Below are 16991 nucleotides of genomic sequence, written 5' to 3'. Positions count from 1 at the left end.
CCAGTTCGTGTGCGTTGCTTTTAAGCTGGCCAAGAGCTCCAGGAAGATCCCCGGACTCCCAGGAAGCAGGAGTGACCGAGCCGGAGTCCCAACAGAGTGTGGGACCCCAGATGCAAGGAAAGCCCGTCTCGACAGCCAGGAACCGCGGTGTTGCTATTTGCAGTAGACACCAGGAGCTGAAACCCTGAACTGCCACTTGTATGAAGATTGCCGGTTGCGAGCGGTGACCTTCCCATTGCAGTGCAGGAGTCCCCAGAAGTCCTGCCTCTTGTCCCCCACGACTGAGGCCCAGGAACAGCGAGATCTTCAGAGCTGCAAAGGAACAGAAGTCATCTGTAGTACTTTTTTTTCAACCTAAAGGTACGGTACAGTCTAAGAATTTACCTCTTGTATAGCCACTTGTCCTCGTTGGAGACTTGCTTGAATTCATATGTAGAGTTGTTTGCAGCTTCTTTACTTCACAAGCCAAATCAGCTTGAGGCCCTACTTTGATTTTTTTTTATTCTACAAAGACTTTTTAAACATTGGAAAAGACTTTCTACTTATCTGCAAGAAGTGTTCCAGCTCACCTTGACTTTTGGCAACTTAACATTCCCTGGCCTAGGCTCCCTGAAAGTCAAGGCCACAACAGTGACCAGTGTGAGTTTGGGGCATAAGAGGCAGCAGCCAGGACCCAATAAAGGCTTGCTGTGGTGCAAACAATCATATTACAGAACATTGTTGTGCCCTTATTGCAGGAGGCAGGCTGGGGGCGGCAGAAAGCACTATCCAGCATCGGGACTGGTAAAGAACTTCAATTCCCAGCATGCTCGCGAGCCAAGGGACTACATTATGGACCACGCCCGACAGTCTGCGCATGCGCACAGTGTGCGCAAGGATCCCCGCTTGCGCTAGAGACCACGGACCAGAGAAGACGTATCAGCAGAGGGCTCCTGCAGGCAGCGACCCGCGGGGCCACACCCCGCCTGCGAATACTGCAGGCCCTGCGCACCTTGGCAGATAAGTGCATTTCCTTTTCTCAATGCATTGTTACGAACAAGCGATCAGCAAAGGAACGCTTGCTGTACAACTACTGAGACTCAGTTTGGGTAGTCCCACCTTGGGGAAACGCGCCAATTAGGATTCGGCGCTTGGTATAAGCATCAGACTGGGGGGGAAGCCCCGGCATCACTTTGTAGTACTGGAGGGGCCAGGTTTCCTGGTCATAATACGGTTGTAATTCAGTCTGTGACGCAACACTGCTTCTCGCAAAACCGGAGCAGCTTGAATGTTTGTTGGTACCGTGTGCGGGAACGCGGTCTTTAATCTAAACTCAAATGTTTTTGGTTCTCTTGTAGCGGCGCTCCGCTTGTACTTTCAGCAAGAAAGTATTTTGTTGCCGTGTTACGGCAAGAACTGGGGCAACAGCCTTGCACTCACCTCGGCAGCATCATACAAAGCTAAGTGCCATTTGGTTATTCCAATTATTGTGCTTGGAAATAATTGCAAGGGACGTTGTATGCTTGGGATGTGAGGGAGAAACAAACTGAAACCAAAGCGTGATAGGAACGCTTCTGCATAAGGGGTCATGTGTTATGCTAATGTAGTGTTTTTGAATAAGTTTAGACAGGGAATTGGAGCCACTGTCTGCGTGTAAATGTGTGTGCAAAGGCGGAGTACCTCCGATCTCAGGAGCCCCAGCAGGGCACAGCAGCTTTCCTAAAACCCCCTTCCCTATCCAGAACCACTTCCTCACCCGTTACTCGGTTACCCTAATTCCCCCCTACCTATCCAATCCATCGGACCCTAAACCTCCTTCCCTGGAGGGTCGCGGTGGCCTGCATTTTCTACCAAGCCAGGCACCAACACCCAACAGGGAGGTAGGTGTATGTGCTACCTCCGCGCAAGATTGAGAGCCTGACACTGAATGACTCCTCCCTCTCCTGCTTATCTGTTTTGCCTTCCTTCCAGGAAAGTGCTAACTGACTTTGCATTGGGGGGGGGGTTGTTTTGAAAGTACTTCGCTACTCAAGAACTGTGAATACTTGTTTTATTCTGAACTCTTCTGTTTAACACTACTCCCATAAATATTCTAAATGAAATAGTGATATATTAACAGCACCCTCGCTATTGAAGTCAACTGAAGGTGTATGTAGTGTCAACCCAAATGGGTATTTGCCGATTTAGATTATTTTTGGCATGTATGGATGTGTTGCTTTATATTGCTCCCTTCTGAGCAAGGCTTATTCTAACCGACTGATACACACAAGGTTTATTGATGACAAAATTATTAATGTAAGAGTATTTGAATACTTATCACTGAATCTGTGACCGCCCTACAACTCACATTGACCCCTCTTGATATGCCTGGCTGCTCAACAAGCTTCCAACCTGTGTAGTATAGACTTCTACCAAAGGTTGGGTTCCTATAGCCAGGAGGTCAGGGTTTAGTCTCCCAAACGGTACTGAACACAATCTTGCCTAACACGGACAAGCTTACCTTCAATGGCTGGTGGCAGTGATCCCTTTCATTAAATTGGTGCACCTTTACCGCAGTCTCTGCTCAGAGCTGCAGTAAAGGCACCCAAGGGTGCTTATTTTACCAAAATGGCCACTTTTGTTTTTTGCCATTTTTGTGTTTGTCCCTTCCCCCGACATCCAGGGTGGAAAAATTCCTGTGTGTGATTTTTATCTTCGGGTGTTCCCTGGACTCCACGCCCAGGATCCAGTATCTGAAGGCAGGAAGCGAGGGAGGATTCCAGAACTCCACAGCCCTTGGCCTTAATGGGAACAAATTCCAGTGGGTGTGGTTGGCTCTCCTGATTGGACAACCAGACCGCCATTGTTGTAAAATGAAGGTAGAGAATGCAGAGGCCTTGCTGTAGTTCCTGTTAAATACTTCAAAACTGGAAGCTGAAGACAAGTCGACCACTGGAACCGAGGAGGATGAAGAAAAAGCGGCTGGGACGATTTCCAGCAACCGCAGAGCCTGCTGTGTAACCGTTGCCTACTGTAGCCCTTCCTTCCAATTGACCTGGAGACTCTGAAAATGATGATCCAGAGCCTGGTGGGACCCACTATGCATTTAGAGCCATCCCACGCTTTGCTGCAACCTTGTGGGGCTGCAATACCCAGTACCCTGGCACCTCGAGCCATTGTGCAGTGCACAGCCTTCCGAATTCTAAATCTCGCTGAAACTTTTGGCATCCTGGTGTATGGCCAGAGGCACAAATCGAGTTCGAAAAGTCAGAGTGCTGGACCTCTAAAGACGAGAATTCAACCGCAATATTCTATCTTCTTCTGTGCTCCTGAAAAAAAGGCGCCAAATCCACAGAACCGCATCCAGCTGCTACTTAAACCTTGCCTAGAGCCTTCTCCGTTAATCCCTGCTGCATAAGAGGGGGTGTTATGCTCATGTGGTCCGGGGCTCCAGCCAATGGATGCCAGTCAAAGCAGGCGGGAGGGTGGCGGCAGTACTCAGGAAGGCTGAGTGTGCAGGAGCACAGAGGCACAGGGAGAGGGAATAAATAAATGAACAAAATATAGCGCTGGGCAAGGACACCAACAGGTAGATGGATTGATTTTTTTTGTTTCTGGGACGACGGAAATGCACACGAGAGCTTTCACATGGTCAAGGGACCCAGCCAATATATATGAAGAGGGAAGGAAAACTACAAGAAAGCTAAGTGAATGACTTAAGGAAGACATGACAATTTACTTCTACAAATTGTTTTTTAAAAAAATGGCACCATCCAATTATACATTAAAAAAAGAAAAATACTAGATTCAAATATGTTCTTACCTCATTTTTGCTGCGTACAATCAGTATGTCACTTGCTTTGCCAAAAGGCTGCACAACTTTCAAGATGTCTTGATCTGTGTATCCATCATCTGGCAAGTCAGATATATGAATAACTGTTCCAGGATCCATTTTATTTTTGAACTGTGGGGAATACAATAAATTAGTAAAGTTATTTAGCCATGTTCAAAATATATGCAAGTTGTAACTTGGCGGCAATATAAGTAGGAGTATCTAGATCATGCCTGTGCACCAGGCTTAGGCACAGCATGTGTTGCTACCACTGATCAATTTAAGCGTAAATGTGACAAAATATACAACGCATTAACCCGTAAACCTGCACACAACAGTTAGGAAAGATTTTCTTTTGCTTCTTTCCCCTCCATCTATGGAACCCCAAGCTTTGAGCTGGACCAGACTTGGAGGTAAAATATTTTTGTTTTACTTAACTCACTATGAACATCTGCTTTGAGTCACTGATCATCCCCCTATGGCCATCAGTGCATGGGGGACTGCTCAATCACAACATTTCCTTTTTATACTGCAAACATTAAGATTTAGTTATAAACTCTGGCGGAAAAGACTTGGCAGGTCGATAGAAGGTGCAATGTAGCTTTTCCCACATTCAGCCTCAGTGATCGATTTGAAGGTTCAAGTTGATTTCCAGTCAGTGTCTTTGGCTGGTGCAAGGAATTGCGGATGAAAAATGCAGAAAACCAAAGCAGGATCCCTCCGAGGACTGGACTTGACTGGTAAGCGGATTCATACGGTGGTCACTGCAGCATGGAGACACAAAAAGGGACTCACTTTTCACCGTCAGACTTTTCCCTCCGATCTCGGGTCCCCTTGACGTGCAGACTCCGAAATTACACCAAGATAAGTTTTGTAGGACATGCTGAGGATCCCACAAGTTCCAGGCCTCAAGGCGGAACAGCAACATCGGCAGCACAGAAGCCCATACTCAGCTGGTCAGCCACAGGATGGTCCGAGGACACTCCGACAGCTCTTCCTCGCAGGATACTGAGCAGATATCGGTAAAGGATATTCCACTCAAGGGTTGCAGCTCCCTCGCAAGACTACTGAAGTTCAATAGCAAGACAGGGCTCCTCCAGGACAGCAGCAGACGCTGATCTTCAGACGGGTCTGCAGTCTTCTCACGGGTCTCACAGCTGGACAGGAGCCAAACTCCCACTAGCCAATCGCAGAACTAGTCCCACACCCCAGCACTGGACCAATCAGGACCAGAGGCGGGAACACTCATGCATAGCACACACTGAAACCAGTTTCTGGATTGGGACCGGTTAGGGAGAATTCTCAGAAATGTGCCATTTCCCGCTACCTTAGAGACCCCCAGCAACATTGCTGGATTTTGAGGACTTGATGTTTTTACCCTGGACAGAGAGAATCTTTTTCCCCACCCATGTATTTTAATGTGATTTTGTACTTTGTTTTTTGTGGTTGTGGAGTGATCTTCCATAGGCATCATCTTTTACATTGCATCACACAGCACCTTCAGTGCAGTGGCGTAGGGAAGTCTTTCAGATTTCCCAAAGGTTTACATACCTTCTCTGGGATAAACTGTTTCCAAGAGCAGTAAAGTGAAATGGACGTTACTTTTGTAACTTTCTAGACCCAGCTACAATAGGGTGTTGGAGGGGTTACTTAGTATCCCTTTGTCTAGCTTCTCATGTAACAGGTTTGTTACCCTTTCCTCACTGAATGGCTGGTGGCAGTGGATTACGTTTTTACTACCATTATGGGGTTTTAGCACGGGCTGTGTTCACAGCCAGGTTAAAACCACCATGGGTGCCATTTTTGTCATAAAGGCCCCAGACTTCTTTTTTCACCATTTCTTTGTGGAAAGGTCCTTCTTGAGATTTATACTCGTTTGGTCTTTGGCAGACTTCACGAGTGAAACCCGCCTATGGCTTCAGGTTGTCAGGTGGGGGCAGGAAGTGAGGAGGTGCCTGAAACTCCCTGTGCCTAGTCTCCTAGGAGACCCAAATGCACTCTGGTGATTGGCTGGCTGACAGCTAGGCTGGAATGAATGGGAGCAAGCTCCATAAAAGGCAAGGCTGTTTGGCTTGCAAGGCAGAGTTGACCACTGGCTGAAGGAATCCAAAGAGAACTTGAAGATGCCTGCTGCAACTCCTGGACTGTTGGTTTGCCCTGTGAAGCCCTGCTGCTGTGCTGAAACTCCACTTTCGTATGGATAGAAGCTCCTACAAGGACGACTTCTCCCTTTGAGTTGGTGGGACCAATCAACTCCAAAGTCAGTCACCTGGACATCCTCTCGAAGCTGGTTGAATTTCTACAGAGTTGGTGCTGAAAACCGAATAGCCAGGGAAAGTAACAGTTTGTGCGCGTTGCTTTTAAGAAGGCCAAGAAATCCAGGAAGGTCCTCCGGACTTCCAGGAAGCAGGACTGACTGAGCCCAGTCAGAGTGCGGGACCCCAGAAGCAAGGAAAGTCCATCTCGACAGCAGGGAACTGCAGTGTTGCTATTTGCAGTAGTTTGAAGTTTGCCAGTTGCAAGCAGTGACCATTCCAGTGCAGGGGTCCCCAGAAGTCCTCCCGCTTATCCCCACGACTGAGGCCCAGGAACAGTGAGAGCTGCACAGGAACAGAAGTCATCTGCTGCTCTCTTTCTTCAAACCAAAGGTACTGTAAAGTCTGAGAGAACTTACCTCTTACTGTAGAGTTGCTTGCAACTTCGACAAGTCTAACAGCTTGTGACCCTACATGGATTCCTTTTTCTTCAAAGACTTCTAAAAACATTGTGCAAATACTTCTTATCTACCTGCAAAGGAGTGCCTCAGCTCATAGTCTTTTGCCCATTCACTTTGGCTTAGCCTTTTCCACTGAATGACTTGTTGGGGGATACAAAAGTATTTGCCTGGTTGAGAATATTGGTTATCCCTCGCATGTTCAAATAACCTTTTGCTTTAACCTATTCCTAAGCTCTTCTAAAATGCAATAGTAATACATTAATGTTCTCAGCACCCTAGCTATTGAAGTCACCCGAGGGTGTAGGTTGCGTCTGTGGGCCATCCCAAAAGGGTACTTACTGATTTAGAAACTCGAGTGAGTTTTGAAATATATTTGTGTGGCGTTTTATATTGCCCCCTTCTGAAGAATTATTCAGACTGATAAATCATCACTGAAAGGGTGCCAGCCAGGCACGTTGTGTCCAGGTTGAATGGGGGTTATCTGGCAGTGTATGTGTGAACCGCAAGTAGATTATGAAATTGAAAGAAGCCCAATGCCGGTAAAAAAGAGTCTTTGATAAAGTGGCTAAAGTTAAGGAACAAGAATGGGCAGTTGAAGATGTGGTGTTGATTAAAAAACCAGATATGGACTCCAGTGTCTAGAAAGCAAATTTTTGGGTCCAAAAAGGATTACTGCTGTAAGAGGGAGTGTGGTGATTGTTGAGGGAGGTGAGGTTTGGTCAAAAGGAAGGGTGGTTTTGAGCAGTGCAATGATGTGTGATAAGAGCAGCAATAGCAGGAAAAGGAAGTTGAGTTGGGTGATGGTAGTGCACTGGCGGGGATCAGGAGAGTTGTGTGGGAAGTGATGAATGGAATGTAGGAGGACAAGTCCGTGATGGATATGATGGGTCATTTATAACACGCTTAATACCCATAGGTTTCTAAGCACAGACCTGGGGATCGAACCTTTCTTCCAAGAGGAGCACGTTTCCCCCCGAGCTATCCTCCCGTGTTATGTTCATTATAAGGGAGGGCGATACGTTGGGTTTTATCTATGCTTCTGTTTATTGTACATGTTCTTATGTAGTTCCAGAACTCACCCAAGTTCTGGAACAGATTGGTGGTTGGAGAAGAGCCAGGCTGGGTGCGGATTGCCTGCTCTTTATACTTAATAAATATCTTGTTAAGCACCAACCTGGTCTGCGTCATCCAACCTATCAAAGGATTTAACAAGATTTTCATTGTGAGCTTCCTGTGCTGGCGCTCACTGTCACTTCTCCTTTGGTTGTTTTCATTTCTCTTGTGTTCCTGGATACTCTGGTTTCACTTTAAAAATTTCCTCACTGGAACTTTGTAAGGTGCTACAAAATCTGTGATCTTTGCTGTTAATCTGAAAGCAAGGCAGTTTGGAACCTTTAGCAAGATTCCAAACTACCTCATAGAAGCTGCTGCTCCAATCAGCATTCAGAATTGTTTATACCATTTTGAATTGGGATCACTCCCGATTCCTAAAATGCACTGGTTAAGGGATATTGGATTGAAAGCCCTCATAAAATAAAGTTTAGATTCCCCCTAGTTTCCTGCATCTTACCGTTAGGCAGAATTCTCATTTCTGTGCCAATTCCCTTCAACCTTCGAGAACCTCAGCTCTTGCTGTACTCTAGTACTTTTCAATTTATTTTAACCCGGGAGCGAGCCTTTTCCTCACTCGTTCATGCGTTTTGACCCGATTGGAATTAGGTGTTTCCATTGTTTTTGGAGTCTGGCAAATTCCATAGGCATCTTTGTGTTGCATGGTGATACCACCTTCAGTGCAGCGCCAAAGAGAAATCTATTTCTCATAAGGTTTAAATACCTTTGTGTGTGAACTGTCCCCACGAATAGTAAAGTGAAATAGACTTTACTTACCCATTTCTGTTTGTAGACCCAGCACACACCATCCTATCTGGAGTGCTGGGGGAAGAGGGGGAGAGGGGGAGGTTACTTCGTATCTTTTTTGTCAACCTTCTCATGTAAAACATTTTATGTTACCACTCACTACTTTAAATGGCTGGTGGCAGTGGTTTCATTTTCCTACCATTGTGCTTTTCTACCGTCGGCTGAATCCTCACCTGCAGTATAGCATCTATGGATGACCATTTTGTCAAAATGGCCCCAGTATTATTTTTTTCACCATTTTCTACTCGCCAAGCCAGGATTGAGCACTTTGTTCTTTTTGCCTTTGGTGGGCTTCAGTACTGAAAAACATCTCTGGCTCCAGTGTGTCTGGAAGGGCAGGAAGGGAGGGAGGTTCCCAAAACCCCAGTCCGTTGTCTTTAGTAATACATGAATGCACCCAGTCCTGATTGGCTGGCTAACTGCTTTCAGGACAGCCGCCTGCATGTTCGACAGCTATGCTGTGCATGAATGGGGACAACTGCTTTAGAGTGTCAACCACTGGTAAGAACAACCCGAAGAAACCACGAACAAATCTTGCTGCATTCCTCCTGAACCTTTGAATTGCATGGTGAAGACCTGCTGCTGTGCTGAAACTCCTTTCTAATCGACGATGCTCCGGAATGGAAGACCTGTGGGACAAACTAACCGAGTTGAAGTCCACTGGACCATCGTCCCCAACTGGCTGTACTTCTTTGCTGCTGCAGGTACAGAGTGTCAGGAACCGAGAAATCTGTAGTTTAGTGCAATGTCTGCAATCTGGCCGGAAGCTCCAGGAGTCTGCCCAGGACCCTCCAGAAGCAGGACAACCAGAGCCAGAGTCCCCTCACCAGAGTGGAGGACTCAAGGAGTGAAGAAAGCCCAACCGTTGTCAAAGGTGCACGGTGGTGCTGTTTACTGAGCACTGAAACCACAAAGTGCTGCTGATCTGAAAAGAGCCTGTAGCATCCACCAACCTCCAAATTGCTTGCGCAGGAGTTCAGACATCCTCCCTATTGTCCCCACAATCTATGCCCAGGAAACCAGGATCTGCATCACTGCAACCAGACAGAAGCCAGCTGGACAACTCTTCAAATCAAAGGTACTGTTCCGACTTAGGTACTTACCACCGTGTCTTTAAGATTTGCTTTTCTCAGTTGAGACTTGCAGTAGCTGCTTTGCTGGAGTTGATCTCAGCTCTACCCTTCACAAGTCTAACAGCGTGTGACCCTACAGTGATTTTTCTTCAAAAAACTAACTTTATGCAAGAGTTTGCCATCTAAGAAGTGCCTCAGCTCCATAGACTGTGCTCCAATTGACCGGCTGTCCACGCTCCTTGCAGACTCTTCTAGTCCATTTGACTTTGCTATGTGCTGTTCCTCAGAGGTGATAACTTGGTTTTGAAATGGTTATTGCTGGGAGAGATTTTAATCTAGACTTCATTGGGAGATTTAAAGTGCTCACATGCTCCGAGAACCCATTTAACTTTCCTTCCTACAAACCTCAGAATTCACAAAGTGTACGGGGGATTTATAAATGCAATCACTGTCCTAGTAAGTGAAGTCACCTCAGGATGTATGAAGTGTGCAAGAAGCATTTCTAAAGATGATCTAATTGAATTCTGAACCAATATTCATAAGTGTATTTGATTGCTACATACATTGCCCTTTTTAAATAATGCTCATTTAAAAATGTATAACAAACCTTGACTACAAGTGTTACTTGGCTACTTGAATTGGTGGATTTCATTGTTTCAGCTCACATTTACCCCCTCGCGATAACTCTGGCTGTTCAGTCACACTACCAACTTGTGTAGTATAGACCTATACCAATAGGTGAGTTATCCAATATCAAGAGGACAAGGGTTTGTGTAGTCTCCCCTAGGGTTACTACATCAATTCTTGCCTAACATTTAATAACTATGTTCAGTGTATTTACCTACAGCTGCCATCTTCCTCTTATGATCGGCCCGATTGCTGTGCCACTCTAAAAGGTTCCATGAGTAGTAGACTGATACTAAGATGGGTGATAGTTTTGTGAAGTCTACCGAAAAAGGTAAACTCATCTAACTCCATCCAATTATTGATAGCCACATAATATGCCCAGCAACAGACTCAGGAGATCGGATGTGCACTGTAACTGGACAATCCCAGTCCTCCAGTCCAGATCACCAGAAGATCTCTGGGAAAGAAATTCTAAAAATGGCAAATGCAGACCACTAAGCAGGAAGAAGGCCAAACAAAAGTCGTTGTGGTATGGCTATTTAGAGCAAATGATATTCTTTATGGCGTTAAGCAGTAAATTACAACAAAAAACATCTTCTACCACAACCCTTTCTTCGACACATTTGTAACAAAGTTACAAAAGAGTTAGCAGGATACAAAGTATCCCAACCGCACTTCGTGAGGTGAACAGTTATAAAACTGCAACAAAAAAACAGTAAGAGTCTCAGTACTGATGGTTTTAGGGACTGATCAGCTTCATCATAAGAATGAGCACAAAGGGATGCAAGTAAAGCAGAAGGATTCTAACAAGTCCGATCTGGAGTCAAAGCAAAAAGAAAAAAAAGAAATCCAAAGCCTCTGGGAGAAAAGCAGCAAAGAAAAGATTTCCTAAATCTTCCAAGAGAAGTCAGGCTGATCTGCAGGGTTATTCAGCAAGTGTTTTTTGCACCAACTTGGTGGAAGCAGTGTCCCTCACTAGGCTAGATCTTTCCACAACACTCACTAGAATGCTGCAGACAAGTCTCAACATATACAAGTAACTCATTTTAAATTACCTAGGCGCAAAGAAATGCATGATTGTCAATAAATTTACTGTATACAGTACAAGAAATAGTGTGCACAAAAGCCGTAGTAAGTATTGTTGCTACCAAACCAGAAATGAGAAAATACTGACCCATGGAAGAGAATTATACGCTTCCTTAGGAGGATGAACGGGTGCAGGAGGGGGAACGGGTGCTTCTGAATGTGTAGGCTTTCTTTGCTTAGCAAGTGATTTTTTTGATTCCTCTGAAGCAGATATGGCACCTTCACTTAAAGCTGCAGTGCTGTCATGGTTGGCTTTCTTGGACAATGTGTCAGTGCTTGGCTTCGGGGAAAATGAGCTGCTAGAAGACACCAGCTTTGAAGAATTGCTGTCACTACCAGTAGGTTTTCCTAATGTCGTACTGTCGTTGTCTGGCTTTCTTTCAGATATAGTAGCAAACCCAGGCTTCCTTGTTGATGGTCCATCTGATCCAACCTTCTTCAAATTCTGCACCTTAGATTCAGGTTTACCAGGCATTTTTTTAATAGTGGAAGATTTCTCATTTTTTTGCTTACTCATTTCTGTTTTGCTAGCAGATGAGCTTGTTTGTCCTGCAGACTTTTTTTCTGGAAAAAATTCATTAGAATCATGGTTAATTAACAGTGCACATTCTTAGAACATTTGGCAATACATCTTCATTGTATCAAAAAAAGTACAAAATATGGTCTGATAAAAACAATGTTCTAAATTTTGAAGAGAAAGGCTGTTGGGAAAAATGTTATTAACTTTCCCTCCTTAGGTTCCTGTTAGAATGGATTTCTAATCTCTGCTCAAGTGACAAGATGTTTAGGAGGACACCCTTTTTAGTGAAAAGGGTAACACTTCTTGGAAGATAGCCAAACCAATTCATGATAGCTTGGAAAGCAGTCAAGGCTAAGTCGCAGGGGGAGTAGGGCTGATCCGAGTTATCTGATGAGCGTGCGCACACACAATAAGACACCAAGAATTACCATTAGACAGTATTTGAAAAATATACAGTTTATTGGGCTCAAGCATAAACACGTGAATAATGAAATGCACAGTAAAAATAATGCATTTAAGTGCGGAATCCAACCAAAACCAAAGGGAAAAGGGCAGGCAAACTTTATAGCATACATGGTCCAGCCCTACAATGAAAAAAGCCTTGTGCTCAATGTTCGATGTGGGCATAAAGTACTTCTTAAGGGCTGACAAAGTTAAATGAAGGTTTTTTAAGGGTGAAAACAGGTTCTAAGTCAGGAAGGGGGGGGGTGTCTGCTACAATGAACAAAGCTATTCCCAACTGTTAGGCAAGATTGTAATAAACATACTACACAAGTACATACTACACAAGTTGTTAGAGTGACTGAGTAGCCACGCTTATCTCAATGTGATCTGTAGGGTTGTAACAGATTCACAGTGACAGGCATCCAAACAAACACTTATACTCAAGGTTTCATGATTAAATAATTATTAATTGTTAAGTCAGTTGAAAAAGCCTTCTTTAGAAGGGAGAAAATATGTAACGGACACTTCAAAATACACAGTTTCAATAAATCAGTAGATACCCATTTGGGATGGCACACAGATACTTCCTACACCCTTAGGAGACTTAAATAACTAGGACACTGAGCATTGATATGTTAAATGTTAAGTTATTTGTACCGCACACCGTCAACAACGGAATTGGTCCCCAGGCGCTTTGGCGGATCTGTAAATAAGGTGGGATGGGTTAGTAAGGTGAAGAGGGAGTAGAAGGAACAAGTTACTTACCTGTCACTGTTCTGCAGCATGGGTCTGGCATGGATTCACATGCTCATGAATATTCCCCGTCAGGCTGGGAATCCTCGGTAAAGAAAAAAAATCAGTTTGGTTTCTGATCTGTCTTTCAGAGTAGTAACCAATCACTGATCTCTGGGTCATACTGCCCCCAGCCAATGACTGCCCTCTCCCTAAGCCCCACCTCTGGCAGCCATCCTCAGATTTGGTAGCACGCAAAGTGGAAGTATGACCAAGTGAAGAGCCGCAGAGGGGTAGGTGGGAGGGTTTGCATGTGAATCCATGCCAGACCCATGCTGGAGAACAACAGTTACAGGTAAGTAAATTGTTCCTTCTCCAGCATGGGGTCTGGCATGGATTCACATGCTCATGCTCATGAATAAAAATACATAGCAGTATACACATGCACAACCACGGGAGGTGGCAAAGGCTCAACATTAAACATTACAACCAAAACTCAACATTAAGCAATTCTTACCTCCTCACCAGGCTCACCTTGGACGAACAGGTTGCACAGCACTGCTTGACCGACCCTGGACTCCTCCCTGGATTCCCGATCGACGCAGTAGAATCTTGTTGAAGGTGTGCGTCGACCTCCACGTAGCAGCCCTGCAGATGTCCAGCAGGAGCACACCAGACAGGAACGCCGTGGTAGCAGCGATCGCTCTGGTCAAATGGGCTCTCGGACGGCCGGGCAGCGGTCGGTTTGCCACCCGGTGACAGTGCATGATGCAGCCGGAGAGCCACCTGGAAATGGAAGTCTTCGAGAGAGCCTTCCCTGGATTCACAGACCCAAAGTTCACAGTTGTGACGGCTTCCGAAAACTCTTCGTGCGATCCACGTAGAACTTCAGCGCTCTAGCTACATCCAGCGAGTGCAAAGTCCTCTCGGCCGGCGTCAAAGGCGACGGGAAGAAAACTGGTAACACCAAAACTCGTTGAGGTTGAAGTCCGATGGCACCTTGGGCATGAAGGAGGGGTGCGGCCTCAGCAACACCCTTGTGTCATGAAAAGTCAAGTATGGAGGCTTGCAAGATAGGACCTGGATCTCTCCCACTCGTCGTGCGGAGGTAAAGGCCACGAGGGACGCCGTCTTCCATGACGGGAACTTCAAAGGCGCCAAATGCATAGGCTCGAATGGGGCCCCCCCCCCCCCATGAGCCCGGTCAGCATCACATTAAGCTCCCAGGCCGGGGCAGGAGCCTTCACCGGCGGGAACGATCGGAATAGTCCCTTCATAAATTCCTTCACCAGGCGATGAGACCACAAGGACGCCCGTCCCGTAGTCCTGGTATATCGGGAGAGGGCAGCCAGATGTATTTTGATGGAGGCGTGAGCCAGTCCAGCTTTGGCCAGCGACAGTAGGTACGGCAGTACTTGAGGGGCAATAATCCGCAGACGCCCTGGCTTTTGCAAGAACCTCTCTGCAGTCAGCCCGGATATCATACCCTCCAAACTCTAGTGCTGCAGGAGCCACGCCTGCAAGTTCAGCAACTGTGGGTAGTGATGGAGAATGGCGACCCCTTCTCTGGAGAGAAGATCCGCGTCTGCCGGCAGCTTGACTGGTGGGGACGTTGACAAGTCCAGATGGTCCGGGAACCAGATCTGCCTCAGCCACGCCGGTGCGACCAGGATCATTCTGCACCTGGACTTCTTGAGCTGGTTGATGAGGCGGAGCAGCAACGGAGGGAACGCGTATAGAAACAGGCCGTCCCAGGGGAAGGAGAAAGCATCGCCCATGCTCCTCGGCTGCAGGAACCTGCTGGCGAACCTCTGGCACTTGGAGATGGTCGCCGTTGCAAAAAGGTCGATCCGGGGTTTGCCCCATCGTCGAAAGAACCGATCCACCTGTTCCTGACGTAGTTCCCACTCGTGGCACGAGCGCAGCTCCCTGCTGAGTGAGTCAGCAATGGTGTTTTTTATTCCTGCCAAGTGGAAGGGAACCAGAAACATCCCCTGGGCGACGGCCCAGTGCCACAGATCCTGGGCCTCCTTGGATAGGGCTGGGGATCTGGTGCCCCCCTGCTTCCGTATGTAGAACATCGTGGTGGTGTCGGTGAAGATCCTCACCACTTTGTCCTTGAGGGACGAAGGGAACGACTTGAGCGCCCAGAACACTGCTCGGAGCTCCAGAATGTTTATGTGGACAGACCTCTTCCGGGAGCCAAAGGCCTCTAGTGTGGAGATCTCCGGTGTGGCGCCCCCCCCCCCCCTCTCCCCCCTCTCCCCCCACAACCCTCCACAGAGGCATCGGTCGACAGTCTCCTGAAACGCCGGGGTTTGAAAGTCCGTACCTGTAGTGGGGTGAGCATGGGTACCCCACCATAGGATCGCCCGACGGAACGCCTCGTCGAGAGGTATCCTGTCCTCGAAGCAGCCCGTCGCCTGGAACCAGAGGGCGTCGAGGAACTCCTGTAGCAGACGCACCCGAAGTCTGCAAAGTGGTACAAGATAGATGCATGAGGACATCATCCCGAGGAGGGACTTGATGGACCTCACCCTGGCCACGTCCGTGGCTAGCAGGCAACGCACCTTGCCGAGGATGGTCTTCGTCCTCTCCTCTGACGGGGAGGCCAATTGCCCCACTGTATCGAGCTGCACTGCCAGAAACAGTGCTACTTGCGACGGAACCAGGTGGGATTTGGGGTAGTTGATGGCAAACTCCAGTTCTGTGAGCAGCCGGACGGTCCTCGCTGTGTTCGACGGCGAGTTCTCTTGTCCTTGCCCGGATTAGCCAGTCATCCAGGTAGGGGTAGACGTGGATCCCCGCAGGCGGAGCCGCGCCGCCACTGGTGCCAGGCACGTGGTGAATACCCTGGGTACGGCTCTGAATTGGTAGTGGCGTCCCTGAACCACAAACCTGAGAAACTTCCTGTGCCCTTTTAGAATGGGGATGTGAAAGTAAGTATCCTCCAGGTCCAACAACGATAGGAAGTCGCCCTCGTCCAGCACGTGCTGGAGGGTGACCATCCTGAATTTCTGTGCCTTGATGTATTTGTTTAACCGACGCAGGTCCAGGATGGGACGCCAACCGCCTGTCTTCTTTCTGACGAGGAAGTACCTTGAGTATACTCCAGAGCCCCGGAGCCTCCTGGGGACAAGCTTGATGGCACCTTTCTTGAGCATCGGCCTTACCCCCAACAGCAGTTGAGGGACGTGATTCTCCTTCCTGGCCACGGGAGGACTGCAAGGGCACTTCTTTTGGAATTCCAGCGAGTGCCTGTTGGCCAGGGTGTCCAGCACCCAACGGTCGGTGGAGATACTCTCACACGCTGACGAACTTCGTCAGCCTGCCTCCCACCGGGGTGCTTCGGTGAGGGCCCGACGACACGGCTGAGCTCCCACGCCGGGGCCGGCGCCTTCACCGGCGGGAACGATCTGAACAGTCCCTTCATGAACTCTTTCACCAGACGATGAGACCACAAGGACGTCCGGCCCGTGGTTCTGGTGTATCGGGAGATCGCAGCAAGATGAATCTTGATGGACGCGTGTGCCAGTCCAGCTTTGGCCAGCGTCAGCAGGTACGGCAGTACCTGGGGAGCCGTAATCCGTAGAGGGTTAATCTTCTGTGTGTGGCACCAGACAGGGAACCTCTTCCATTTGTGTCCGTAGCATTTAAGAGTCGAGGACGCCCTGGCCTTTGCAAGAACCTCTCTGCAGTCGGCCGGTATGTCGTATCCTCCAAACTCTAGCGCTGCAGGAGCCAGGCTTGCAAGTTCAGCGATTTCGGGTTGTGGTGGAGGATGGCGCCTCCTTCCCTGGAGAGTAGATCCGCGTCCACCGGCAGCTTGATTGGCGGTGACGCTGACAAGTCCAGAAGGTCCGGGAACCATATCTGCCTCGGCCACGCAGGTGCGACGAGGATCATCCTGCACCGTGACCTCTTGAGCTGGTTGACGAGCCGGATTAGCAGTGGCAAAGGAGGGAACGCGTAGAGGAACAGGCCCTCCCAGGGGAACGAGAAAGCATCGCCCATGCTCCTCTCCTGGGGAAACATGCTGGCGAACCTCCGGCACTTGGAGTTCGTCGCCGTCGCGAACAGGTCGAT

The 16991-nt window shown here is 47.8% G+C and overlaps 1 protein-coding gene across 2 annotated transcripts in view; it reads right to left on the bottom strand.

The window, feature by feature from the left end:
- Positions 1–16991, bottom strand: part of ZNF638 (zinc finger protein 638) — an 846814-nt gene that overhangs the window by 668973 nt on the left and 160850 nt on the right. For both annotated transcript variants that reach the window (XM_069632287.1, XM_069632288.1), the window contains 2 exons: positions 11298–11773; positions 3782–3922 (listed from right to left, as the gene is read on the bottom strand). In XM_069632287.1, coding sequence (XP_069488388.1) covers positions 3782–3922; positions 11298–11773 — 617 coding nt within the window. The remainder of the gene's footprint in view (positions 1–3781; positions 3923–11297; positions 11774–16991) is intronic.

Source organism: Ambystoma mexicanum, chromosome 6q, assembly GCF_040938575.1.
Source record: "Ambystoma mexicanum isolate Mex_15411 chromosome 6q, UKY_AmexF1_1, whole genome shotgun sequence".
Lineage (NCBI taxonomy): Eukaryota > Metazoa > Chordata > Amphibia > Caudata > Ambystomatidae > Ambystoma > Ambystoma mexicanum.
Note: the sequence above shows the minus strand (reverse complement) of the source record. Positions and strands in the feature narration are given on the sequence as shown.